The sequence below is a fragment of the Pelobates fuscus genome, chromosome 10 (assembly GCF_036172605.1).
Source record: "Pelobates fuscus isolate aPelFus1 chromosome 10, aPelFus1.pri, whole genome shotgun sequence".
In the NCBI taxonomy this organism is placed as follows: domain Eukaryota; kingdom Metazoa; phylum Chordata; class Amphibia; order Anura; family Pelobatidae; genus Pelobates; species Pelobates fuscus.
The window spans coordinates 143,629,446-143,642,629 of NC_086326.1; the positions used below are offsets into that span (position 1 = coordinate 143,629,446).

At 41.9% G+C, this 13,184-nt stretch overlaps 1 protein-coding gene across 1 annotated transcript; it reads left to right on the forward strand.

Annotated features, from left to right (window-relative positions):
• The first annotated feature begins 763 nt into the window (after positions 1-763).
• LOC134575183 (zinc finger protein ZFP2-like) lies at positions 764-12,903 on the forward strand. Its single transcript, XM_063434415.1, has 5 exons — positions 764-852; positions 9,043-9,229; positions 9,735-9,938; positions 10,020-10,143; positions 10,276-12,903. The coding sequence occupies exons 2-5, from the start codon at positions 9,152-9,154 to the stop codon at positions 11,895-11,897; spliced, it is 2,028 nt and encodes a 675-aa protein (XP_063290485.1). The 5' UTR covers positions 764-852; positions 9,043-9,151; the 3' UTR covers positions 11,898-12,903.
• The last annotated feature ends 281 nt before the right edge of the window (positions 12,904-13,184 follow it).

Sequence of the window (13,184 nt, forward strand, 5' to 3'; positions counted from 1 at the left end):
TCCTCCACATCCACCCGCACATTCTCTTGACCAATCAATACAAATAAGAATTAACTTCCTGCTTGACCGCATGGCCTGTCCAGCACAATGGAGGAGGGGAATACTACATCCTGTATTCTTGCACATGCTCCGTACACTACTGATCGTATCTAGCCTCGTGCAACCAACTGATCGATACGTCAGCATATGCACGTACACATGCCACGTGGTAATCTCGGCCTACTAAATTTATTTTTACCGAGATTCCACCACAATACTGAATATAAGGGTATTAGAAAAGATAACACCTCACAATGCATTGCATAACCTGTACATCGATCTCTATCCGCTACAAACAAAAATAAATAAATCTCTATAAGTTACAACGAAAAGCAAAGCTAGTGAGGGGCAAATCTACTATAAACATTGACATAATTCTCTATCCACATTATAATAACCAGTGGAAAACCCAGTGAGAGACGCACTCCAGCTGCTGGGGACTCCAATTCCCATCATGCTCTGCCAGGTGTATGGCTGGATGTGTGTGCTAGGAGTGGGCAGTCAGTCACTGTGACTATATTACAGATAAATCTTACAGAGAGATCACACAGGCTCCTAATACATGCTATATACAGCTAACACTGGCTTTCTATCACACCGGCTGCCTCGGCACCATCACCACTGACACATTGCAATTAATGACACAGCAAACCCGGAAGCAGTTGGAACGCAGAGCTTAGACATGAATGGAACGCAAACAGGAAGTGATAGCTATCCATAACCCGGAAGTGGTGGGGCGGAGTCTGCGTGCTGAGCGTGGTGATTGTCCCCTGTTTAATACACATTGCACAGTCCGTGTACCGCGAGGGAAAGGTAATCAGACTGCATGTCACCCTGGACGGATCCATTATGGCGGGGGGAGGGGGGTCTCCAGCAATAACACTACCAGTGATGGGGGTTTATCCTCCTTGGGATCAGCCATTACAGATCAAGGAGCCTTCAGGGGGCTGGAGAGCCCAGGGTTACAGAGAAAGAGGGGGTCACACATTAGGGAGAGATTAATGAGACTGAGGAGGGATTTTAAATGGACTGGAGGGAGAAAGACAGGACATTGATAATGGTGGGTATAGTAAGATGTGGTGGGACATTGATAGTGGGGTTGTAGTAAGGTAGTGGTGGGTATAGTAAGATGTGGTGGGACATTGATAATGGTGGGTATAGTAAGATGGTGGTGGGACATTGATGGTGGGGGTATAGTAAGATGGTGGTGGGACATTGATAGTGGGGGTCTAGTAAGATGGTGGTGGGACATTGATGGTGGTGGGTATAGTAAGATGGTGGTGGGACATTGATGGTGGTGGGTATAGTAAGATGGTGGTGGGACATTGATAGTGGGGGTCTAGTAAGATGGTGGTGGGACATTGATGGTGGTGGGTATAGTAAGATGGTGGTGGGACATTGATAGTGGTGGGTATAGTAAGATGGTGGTGGGACATTGATAGTGGGAGTGCAGTAAGATGGTGGTGGGACATTGATGGTGGTGGGTATAGTAAGATGGTGGTGGGACATTGATAGTGGTGGGTGTAGTGAGATGGTGGTGGGACATTGATAGTGGGGGTTGCACTAAGATGGTGGTGGGACATTGATAGTGGTGGGTTGCACTAAGATGGTGGTGGGACATTGATAGTGGGGGTGCAGTAAGATGGTGGTGGGACATTGATAGTGGTGGGTGTAGTGAGATGGTGGTGGGACATTGATAGTGGTGGGTATTGTAAGATGGTGGTGGACATTGATAGTGGTGGGTATAGTAAGATGGTGGTGGACATTGATAGTGGTGGGTATAGTAAGATGGTGGTGGACATTGATAGTGGTGGGTATAGTAAGATGGTGGTGGGACATTGATAGTGGTGGGTATAGTAAGATGGTGGTGGGACATTGATAGTGGGGTATAGTAAGATGGTGCTGGGACATTGATGATGGTGGGACATTGATAATGGTGGGTATAGTAAGATGGTGGTGGGACATTGATAGTGGGGGTATAGTAAGATGGTGCTGGGACATTGATAGTGGTGGGTATAGTAAGATGGTGGTGGGACATTGATAGTGGGGGTATAGTGAGATGGTGGTGGGACATTGATAATGGTGGGTATAGTGAGATGGTGGTGGGACATTGATAATGGTGGGTATAGGGAGATATTGGTGGGACATTGTTAGTGGTGGGTATAGTAAGATGGTGGTGGGACATTGTTAGTGGTGGGTATAGTAAGATGGTGGTGGGACATTGTTCGTGGTGGGTATAGTAAGATGGTGGTGGGACATTGTTAGTGGTGGGTATAGTAAGATGGTGGTGGGACATTTCTTAGTGTCAGCTAGAGTTATAACTTCACACCAGCCTAAAGCTCTGCTCGAATTAATGTTTACTCCATTGAGGGCCAGATGGAGAATGCATTGTAAAACAAAATAGTTGTTGTTTTTCTTGCGTTTTTAATTTCTTGCCTTATTTCTTTGTATCCCAAGTTTTGGTTTGTCCTTTTTTTTAGGATTAATTTTCTTTCTAGTTGGAATTTTTAATAAACATTTTTTTAATTTGCTATACATATCTGTACAACCTTTCAGTTTGTTGTAGTAACATTCATTTTTTCTTTCTTTCAAAACTGGCTCTGTCCATTAAAGGATCTTGCAGGATCCTCCATAGACCTCAAAGCTGTACTCTTGTGCATGTGCAAGCGTACAGCAGCGATATCAACTCCTGGTAACTAACCTATACTTATTGCCCCCTGGCCACCAGACCCCCAGCAGTGATGTCACTGTCTGGGGCCATTGAGAATTCTGCAAAGTCCCGTGACCGTGATGCTTTAAAAAGAGACTGCAACCAGTCATATAGCATACTTAATATGGAGTGAAGTCACAGTGGTTCAACTAAGTATAACCTAATTTACGTTTTATACTTTTCTATATATTTACTTTTTCAAATTGCACAGTGACTTTGTTAGCATAAACCAAGAAGATAAATTATGTAAAAGAACAGTCATCACATTTTTCATTGACCAGCTGCAGCTCGATTTAACCTGGTACTCCGATTGCTCTGTGCGAAACTGCGGCAGCAAGCAGGTTACGTTGGGCAGGAGTTGTCAAAATAACAGTAGAGTCTGACCAACATGGCTGCTCAGCCAGATAAAAAAGTGAAATTTTTCCAGAAAAAAACAGTATGCACACTTTAAAAAAAATTATCATAAAGTTTTATTTAATTTAATAAACTTAAAAAAAAATGAAAAGTGAACATGTTATGATTTTTTTATTCCACTTTATAATTTATTTGGCAAAAAACAGCATACACAAATAATGTCACAGAGATGCTATTAAAGGAACACTATAGTGCCAGGAAAACACCTGTTTTCCTGGCACTATATGGTTAATGGGTCACCCCCTTCCGCTGGGTTGAAGAGGTTAAAACCCCTTCAGCCACTTACCTTTATCCAGCGCCAGGCTCCCTCGGCACTGGTGACCTCTACTTTCTCTGCCGACGTCATCTCCCGAGTGGAGCCGAATGCACATGCACGACCAGAGCTGCACGAGCCTTCAAATTGCCCATAGGAAAGCATTCATTAATGCTTTCCTATGGGCATCTGAACTCACACTTCGTGAGTTCAATGCGATTTTCACACTGACAATCGCGTTAGTGGCCTCTAGTGGCTATCAGGGAGACAGTCACTTGAGGCTGGATTAACCCTGCAATGTAACCCTGCTATGGTATCAGCTGCAGGGTTAAAACTAGGGGGACCTGGCACCCAGACCACTTTATTGAGCTGAAGTGGTCTGGGTGCCTATAGTGGTCCTTTAAGAGTAATAGATAGAAGCCCAGTTGGAGCTCATGCTATTACATGTAAAAATAATAATTAATAAACACAAATAAAAAAGGGGGACTAAAGAGCAAAACTCAATATGTGCAGCGTCAAGGTGAAACGCTGCACGTTCAGACTCCAGGTACCATGGGCACTTCAACTTCCTGAAGTGATCATGGTGCTTGGAATAACCCTTTAAGATCCACTTTGCAGTGAAACCTTGCTATCTCTTTTCATTACTAGGGAGGAATCCATGTCAGGTCTCGATTGCTGCACATTTATTTCTGGTCTCTTATCGGCCTTGCCACCTTGACTTGTTATATTTTAACTGGCAGAAAATACTCCGTAATATCATTAATAAAGGTGAAAAATTCAAAGCTATATTCTTATTATTCTTATTTTTATTTTTTTATAATAAGATACCTCAGGAAGTGCAAAAGCTAATTCACAGATCGTTCTAAATACAAAAAGAAGCTGAAACATATAAACAATTTTCCCAATAATTCTATAAAATATTAGAAAGTAATGTCAGCGCTAAAATACATTTGGATTTACTTTGATATTTATTTTAGCTCTGACATTACTTTCTATTATTTGTTTTTTGTTACCGTATATTTGTAATTGTCTGTATAATGCATTAACATGTTTGTCTGCTTCAGCCCGCAGTGTCTGGTTAATAGGAGATTGTCGGTCTGGGGAGCTGGTTGTTTATACAGAGTGTGTTATTTTTACAAGCCTGTTTGAGCAAGGTCCATATCAACCTATTATTCCTGCAACATTTTGTGATTGGCTCATTTATTGTTAAATTTCTTGTTATTGTAAAGCAGGGATTGACAGATTTGCTTTGAATCTAGGAGACAGGTTTCTTTAAACTTACAAAGCTTTTATTTTCAACGACAAAAATAAAATTCTTAAAGGGACACTATACTCCTCAGGACCACTACAGCTTGGTGTCTATAGCCTGTCCCTGCAGGTTTTTGAAAGTAAACACTGACTTTTCAGAGAAAAGGCAGTATTTACATTGCTGTCCTGTGACACCTCTAGTGGCAGTCACTCAGACAGCCACTAAAATGCTTCCTATCTCAGTGCTGCACAGTCAGTAGCACCTACATTCAGAGACAATGGAGGTGCTGAACATTCCCCATAGAGATGCATTGATTAAATGAGGAGACAGGGCCCTGGAAACTTTTTTTATACCAGCCCTATAACACATTGCCTCAGTATAGTATGCAGATATAAAAGTGCAAGGAAAGATTTAGCATTGAAGATTCTTTCTGCAGCTTGAAGGAGCCCTAATGCACTTCAGCTTGCTAAAGTGCTTTAGGGGTTAACTGCATGCCCCCCAATTTATATAACTGTCAATTTCAAGAGGAATCATCACCTCTATGAATTAATTTGGGAACACCTCCTTGCAGTCAAACTGACAGGCAAATAAGGGAGCTATCAGCCAAACAGCTTCCTGATTTAAAGGGACACTATAGTCACCAGAACAACTACAGCTTATTGAATTTGTTCTGGTGAGTAGAATCATTACCTTCAGGCATTTTGCTGTAAACACTGTCTTTTCAGAGAAAATGCAGTGTTTACATTACAGCCCAGTGATAACTTCACTGGCCACTCCTCAGATGGCTGTTAGAGATCCTTCCTGGGTCATGGCTGCCTAAAATGCATCCAAACATTCAGTAGCTCCTCCCTCTGCATGCAGACACTGAACTTTCCTCATAGAGATACATTGATTCAATTCATCTCTATGAGGAGATGCTGATTGGCCAGGGCTGTGCTTGAATCATGCTGGCTCTGCCCCTGATCTGCCTCTTTGTCAGTCTCAGCCAATCCTATGGGAAAGCACTGTGATTGGATCAGGCTACCACTTCTGCTGATGTCAGCAGGCAGTGGGCAGGTCTAAAGGAAACCGTGACAAAGCATGCAGCTCCAGACTTGAATACAAGTAAGAGTTTACAATATTTACGGAGGCATGAGGGGACCGGGATGGCTAGATGGTGGTTTTAACCCTATAGGGTCAGGAATACATGTTTGTGTTCCTGAACCTCTAGTGCTCCTTTAATAACTTTAAATATGGCAATCCTAGATAAGCAATTTTTTTAAATTGTGATCTTTCAGCAACTTATTAGATAGCTGCCTAATATTCTATTATTTTGAGGGATTGCTTTATTTAAAGATACCAAATTAGGGAGCTATTTACTAAACCTATACACATTCTCATACAAACATTTAATCACAGACATACACAACCTCTGTTGCGGTCACCGGCCCGCCGAGCCTCACGGTCGTGCCCGACCGGCACGAGCGCACCGACTACACGAGCTTACCTGCTCGTCGGCGAGCCGGGAACCGCGCACGTAGTTCTTCCGGGCATCACGCCCGAATCTAATATGGCGCCGACCACGTGGTCGCGTCTATGGATAGCCCCGCCCCCGAGAATTATACTAACGTGTGCGTGACGTCACGACGTCAACGCACACGCACGTTCTGGGGTCAGAGGTCGCCCTCTGACCAATCATAGCTTAGAGAGGGGTATTTAAACCCCTAATTCACCCCAGTACTTTGCCATGTCGTGGTTTCAGTTTCCTGGTTTCCTGAAAGTGCTATTTTCGTGTTCCTGACTTCCTGGTATCCTGATTCTTGGCGTTTCCCTGGTTATTCTGATCTCTGGTTTCCCTGACTTGGCTTGTTTTATCGGTATTGAGTATTTTCTGGCTTCCTTGACCTCTGCTTTCCCTTTGACCATTCTCTGTCTCTAGCGTATTAGTCCGGCCATTCTAAGGTCCGGTTTACGCTCTATCCTGTTATTTTTCCTTTTCTTACTTATGTATATGTTTACATAGTTTCTGCGTGCTGGACCACATTACTAGTCGTGACAACCTCCCTACCTGTGCCTGGGAGAGCTGAAATGGATCTTCTCGCTGGGTTCATTGGGGCTACTGGGTTCATTGTGCTCTACCTGCACAATTCCCATCCTCCCCTTGCAGTGATGCTAGGGTGACATATACCGCTGCTGTCACACTACGGGGTGCAAGAGGGAACTGTGCAGGAGGAATACATTTAGTACAGTACATATTATAGAATTATAATTTTTCCTTCACACTGACCCCTTCCCACACACTTACCTATACACACATTGGCACCAACACAGACGTACATAAAGTGACCCATACACACTGACTCATACAAACAGTGGCACAAACACACACACACACACGCACTGACCCATACACACAATACTACAAACACACATTTAATGACCCTTACACACATTGACACACATAAACTGGCCTATAAAGAGACAGACATACTGACACACATATACTGACCCATAAACACAGACACACTGACATATACCCTGACCCAAAAACAAACACAGACACACTGATGTATACACTGACCCATAAACAAACAATCACAGACATATACTGACCAAGAAACTGACACATTGACATACACAAATTCTCTCTCTGCACAGTGCCATTACCTGCTGCTTCCCAATGGCCATCATTAGGTCTGCATGTCTGGAGTTGAATGAGGGCTGTCACTAGGTCTCTTTCCTGCTTCCATTGTCGGCCGCCGGGATATGACGTCATGCGTTATCCCAGCGGCCTGCTGCACATCTATTCACTGCGTGGAGCAACGATATGATGCCGCTTCTCGCAGCTCCTCAGAAATTGAAAAAAAAAACCTTTTAAAGCTGCTGCAGCCTTTGGCTGGCCCCAGCTTCAACAGCCCACCGTGAAATTACCCGGTCTCCTGGTGGGCCAATCCGGCCCTGTGATGAGATGCTGATAAGGCGCAGCATTTTGTAGCGCATGCGTAATAGTTTTTTTTAATACTTTCCTGTGGTAAAGCATTATATTGGCAGTTGTCATAAATCGTGATTATCTGAGCCATAGAGGCAGGGACAGCTGTGGGGAGACCAGCACAGCGTGGGAAAAAAGATGAGTAAAAACACCATTCCCATGTGATTGGAGGGGGGCTAGTCACCTAAAGACACATACACTGACAGACACACATGCCATGACAGAAACACACATACACTGACAGACACACATGTCATGACAGAAACACACATACACTGACAGACACACATGTCATGACAGAAACACACATACACTGACACACACACATGTCATGACAGAAACACACATGCCATGACAGAAACACACATACACTGACAGACACACATGCCATGACAGAAACACACACTGACAGACACACATGCCATGACAGAAACACACACTGACAGACACACGCATACACTGACAGACACACACATACACTGACTGACACACACATTATTTGTTTTAATGCGATTCTATTCTATCCAGCCTTCCTACCTTTGGGAGAGCTGGAGTGGATCAATTTTTCCTGGGGTCCAATGTGCAGTCGGCACAGTGAAAGCAGACGGCCAGCTAGGGGAGAGTGAAGGGGGGGCAGCCGGCTGCACGTTCTGTAGGCTGGTGGCGAGGGAGCTGTGATCTCCCTTCTCTGATCCCTCGCGTGTCGCTTGTTGATGCCGGGGTTGAAATGACGTCATATTCTGGCCCGGTATCACTAAGCTGCACGCGAAGAACCAGAGAAGGAAGATCATAGCTCCCTCGCTGCCTGTCTCTAGTACGCGGACGCGGGCCAAAGGTAAATAAACCCATCACTTCACTTGTCATTAGACCAAAGCAGCATAATAACAAGGGTAACACAACAGGAACTTCAGATATAATAATCCCACACAGACCGACATGTAAAAAAATAGAACACAGGGAGAGAATGTGCAGAGGCAACACTATACAAAGGATAGTCTAGTTTAAGGCTAGACCAAGTTAGGAGTCAGGAGGACATATCACTCCAGAGCTCAACAAATTCCAGGCGCCGGGGCAAAATTCTTGGTCGACCCGGCACCTGGGATTCCTCGAGCCCTGTTGTAAAGCCTTGCAGATTAAGTTGGTGCTATATAAATGATAATATTTAAATGATAAGTGTAAAATAAAGTGATTACCTTACGGGAAGCGTGGTGTATGGCAAATCACTGTATACAACGAGTAATATTATGGCTGTATGTCAACAATATGAAAATTAACACAAAACGTTTTTTTCAATATCAGGGAAACGTATGTTCCTCCAAACTAAAGCTGGAGATTCAAATGAGTGATTTATTTTAATTCAGAGGAATTTACTAAACTCTTATTAATCCTTGTATTTCATATTAATACAGGTTTTAATTGAAGTTGAACATATATCTCAAATCACAGACACTGCAGTTACTCAATCACGCCTACATTGATCAGAACCCATTCTCAGAGTATTAAAGGAACCCTGTAACTATGAACAAGGACAGGAATGAAATGGCTGAGATGATCTTGGATCTCACCCTGGAGATCGTCTACCTGCTGACTGGAGAGGTGAGAAATTCTGTCATTTCTAGTGAATTCACATTAATAGAACATACTATAAAAATATCTTGAGATTTTGTCTTGCTTAGTTGTGTGTGTGTGTGTTTCTTTGAACTATTTTTGTTTGAGAATACATTTTAGAGTAATATTTCAAGATCAAATTGTTTTCAGGACATTTGTCAAGAAAGTAAATAACTGCCCCAAGGTCTAACACATCCACATCTTATATAAAGTCAAAGGAGCTGCACACAAGTAAGTTTACGTAGGAGCTCTGTGGAGGGGGGTCCACAGCCCACCATGAACAACAAGAAGTTCCATTGGAGTCACTATGTAGGGTGAAGGCAAAAAATTATTCATCTAGATCTAAAAGGACAAAATAAAGATGCAACGTTTCGGCCTAGAGGCCTTAATTTGAAATCAATAGATCAAAGAATGAGATACGAGTGAAAAATCCTGAGAAATTTGAATTGTGAAGATACATATATTTATCTGTTATTGTCACTTTCCGTATTAGGTTCACATGTTTGTAAAGAAACCTGGGGAACATCCTAATCATAGCAGCTGTGTCCCGGCGTCTGAAGAACTCAACAAGACTCCGAGTCCCAGCACGCAGAATGCAGATGTAGTACGCCTACCTCACTTATTGATACATGAGAGAAAGAATGACAAGAAGATCCTGGAACTGACCAATAAGATCATTCACCTGCTGACTGGAGAGGTGAGGCTGCTGGGAATGGGACATCATAGAGTAAAACCAAGGGATGTTCCTGAATGGTGACTGTATCATTGTGTGTGTCAGGTTCCTATAAGGTGTGAGGATGTCACTGTCTATTTCTCCATGGAGGAGTGGGAGTATCTAGAAGGACACAAGGATCTCTATAAGGAACTGATGATGGAGACTCACCAGACCCTAATCTCACAAGGTAAGATGGGGTTTCATTACCTAATTTTTCTTTTTGTCATTATATGCATTCGTAAAAAATGCACACAAAAAAATCATCAATTAACTTGATTTTGAGGTAATTTATCTGCTATTGATGTGAATTTTCTTCCAGAAGATAAATCTACATCAGGTGGATTGCGCACATCTGTTTTTTTTCCTGACTTTGAAACCAATGAATCTGGACATGAAATTAGCAAATATGGTAAAATCAGCAAAACAAAGAAAAGACAGACTGGATCTATAGAATGTGTCTCTCGGGAATCCCAATTATATCTTGAAGAAAATTGCCCAGATGTAGACATTGATACACCTACGGGATGTTTACAAAAAGCATATGTATCGACTCGTACTGATCAAGAATCAGCCTCTTGCAAAGAAGGACATCATACAAACTCTGACAATAATACGTCCTCGCAAAATCCACAATCAATATGTCCACCTAACCATATTAAGGAAGAGCCAACATCATGTGAAGCGATAACCGCTACCAAGGTTTCTACACCAATAGGAAATAAACAGATTGAGGAAAATCACATAGACGATGACATTTATACACCCACAGAACATACACAGACAGAATATGCATCTACTCATATAAAGGAGGAATCAGCTGTGTGTGAAGTAATTGTCACAGAAGATCACAACAATATTCTATCAGAAGTTATACAGACAGAGGATGAGTGTGGCTATAATGAAGATAATCTAAATTCACCTGAAACAAATAAAACACTTTTAAATGAATGTACAAAACTTGATAAAAATATTGATCCTAAATCTAGTATATATCCCAAGAACAAAGAGGCAATATGCTACTGGTCTGAGCATCCAAAAGTGTCTTATGGTAATTCGGAGCATGTTCTTCATTCGTCCGCTCTCACTAGAAACGAAGTGGCTGCATCTGAAATGGATAATGTCTTTTTTTACACATCGGCCCATGTGAACCCTGTGCCAAATAGCACCCAAGAGAAACCGTTTTCATGTTCTGAATGCGGGAAATTTTTTAGTGTAAAACGTAGTCTTACTAAGCATCAGAGTATTCACATAGGGCTAAAACCATTTAAATGCAATGATTGTGGAAAATGTTTTAGGGTGAAGTACAATCTTACTGTACATACGAGGATTCACACAAAAGAGAAACCGTTTGAGTGCTCTGACTGTAAGAAATGTTTTAGGCTGAAGCACAGTCTCACAGTGCATCGGAGGACTCACACAGGAGAAAAACCGTTTGTATGTTCTGATTGCTGGAAATGTTTTGGGAGGAAGGATGAACTTGTTAAGCATCAGAGGATTCACAGAAGTGAAAAACCGTTTAAATGCAATGAATGTGGGAGCTGTTTCAGGGTAAAGCACAGTCTTACTGTACATCAGAGGATTCATACAGAAGAGAAACCTTTTGAGTGTACGGATTGTGGCAGATGTTTTAGGCTAAAGCCCAGTCTTACGGTTCATCAGAGGATTCACACAGGAGAAAAACCGTTTGTATGTGGTGAATGCTGGAAATGCTTTAGGAGAAGGAATGAACTGATCAAGCATCAGAGAATTCACAGGAGTGAAAAACCGTATAAATGCACCGAATGTGGAAAATGTTTCAGCCAGAAAGGAAATCTTGCTTCGCATAAATCCATTCACACAGGGGAAAAACCATTTAAATGCTCCGAATGTGGGAAATGTTGTAGGCTAAAGTATGACCTTATTAAGCATCAGAGGATTCACAAAACAGAAAAACCCGTTTAAATGCTCTGTATGTGAAAATTGTTTTACCCAGGCCGCATATTGTGCGTCACATAAATGGGTTCGCACTAGCAAGAAACTATATATTTTTTTTAAATGAAGGGTACTGAATACTAAATCCTAGAATCAAACACTGCCCTTTAGTAGATAAATCAATGTTTTGATTGTAGGATTAAACACACCTTAGTGTCTGTTTTGTTGACAGCCACTAGAAACACTTCCCCTACAATGACAGAGTTTCATTTAGTCATGTCGTATATCATCAAGTGCAGCTAATAGGAAACGATTTGTTTGGACGTGTCACGCATGCACATCTCATCCATAATGAGAATCCTTTAATTAGATGATGATCATGCAAGCTCTCACTCACCTCGGTCACTCACATCTTGTTAACCATCAAAGTTAAACACAGATAAGATACACAACCTTTTTGATGGTTATAAAGTCGGTTTTCTTATAGTGATTACTCAATAAATAAATACTCAACTTTGAAGATCATGCTCGTCCTGCAAACTTCAAGGTTTTGCATGTAGCTGAACCTATCACATACACCCTTGCCCAGCATAATATTCAGTACTTGACAATTCCATTGATCAGGTAAACTGGAACTTTTACTTAAGCTAATAGCAGTCATGACATGAGTTATATCAGCTGGCTGACAACTCCCATTTACTTTTTTGTTGTGAATAGACGTATAACTGTGATCTTGGAAATGAAATTAATGAAAGAAGCATATGCGTTGTCTTATACTGCAATGCTTGGTGGTCATAGATCTCTGAGCCAGGTAGCCTGCACCCTACATGAATAACAGTATTCTGTATATAGTATTATCACATGTACATCGCCAATGGCATACATTCACACAGACTCACACGTGGACTTTGTTAAGGTGGATCTCATCCCTTGGTCAGTTCTGTAATTATCTTATGTCTGTAGTTCCCATACCCTCCCTTTAAATGTATACTACACCACTAATGCACATCCTGGAGGAACCCTGTGCCACATTTATTCCCATTCCCATTAAAATAAAATGGAAATTTGCTGCACAATACGTAGAGAATTAATTGAAGAACTGCTTAGCTGCAAATTTGTGGTGGGTAGCAGGCTTGGGTTAGCCTATAAGTAGAGAAAAAAATGTGTTTGAATCCAATTTGTTGTCTGCACTTAAATGTGTTTTTGTTTTATCAAGCATACATTAAACAGAGAGGATTGCGTGGGGTTTGTAAACGTAACCATATAACATAGGGATGAAAAAAGTGACCCTAGGACAGGATTGCGCTAGCTAGAGTC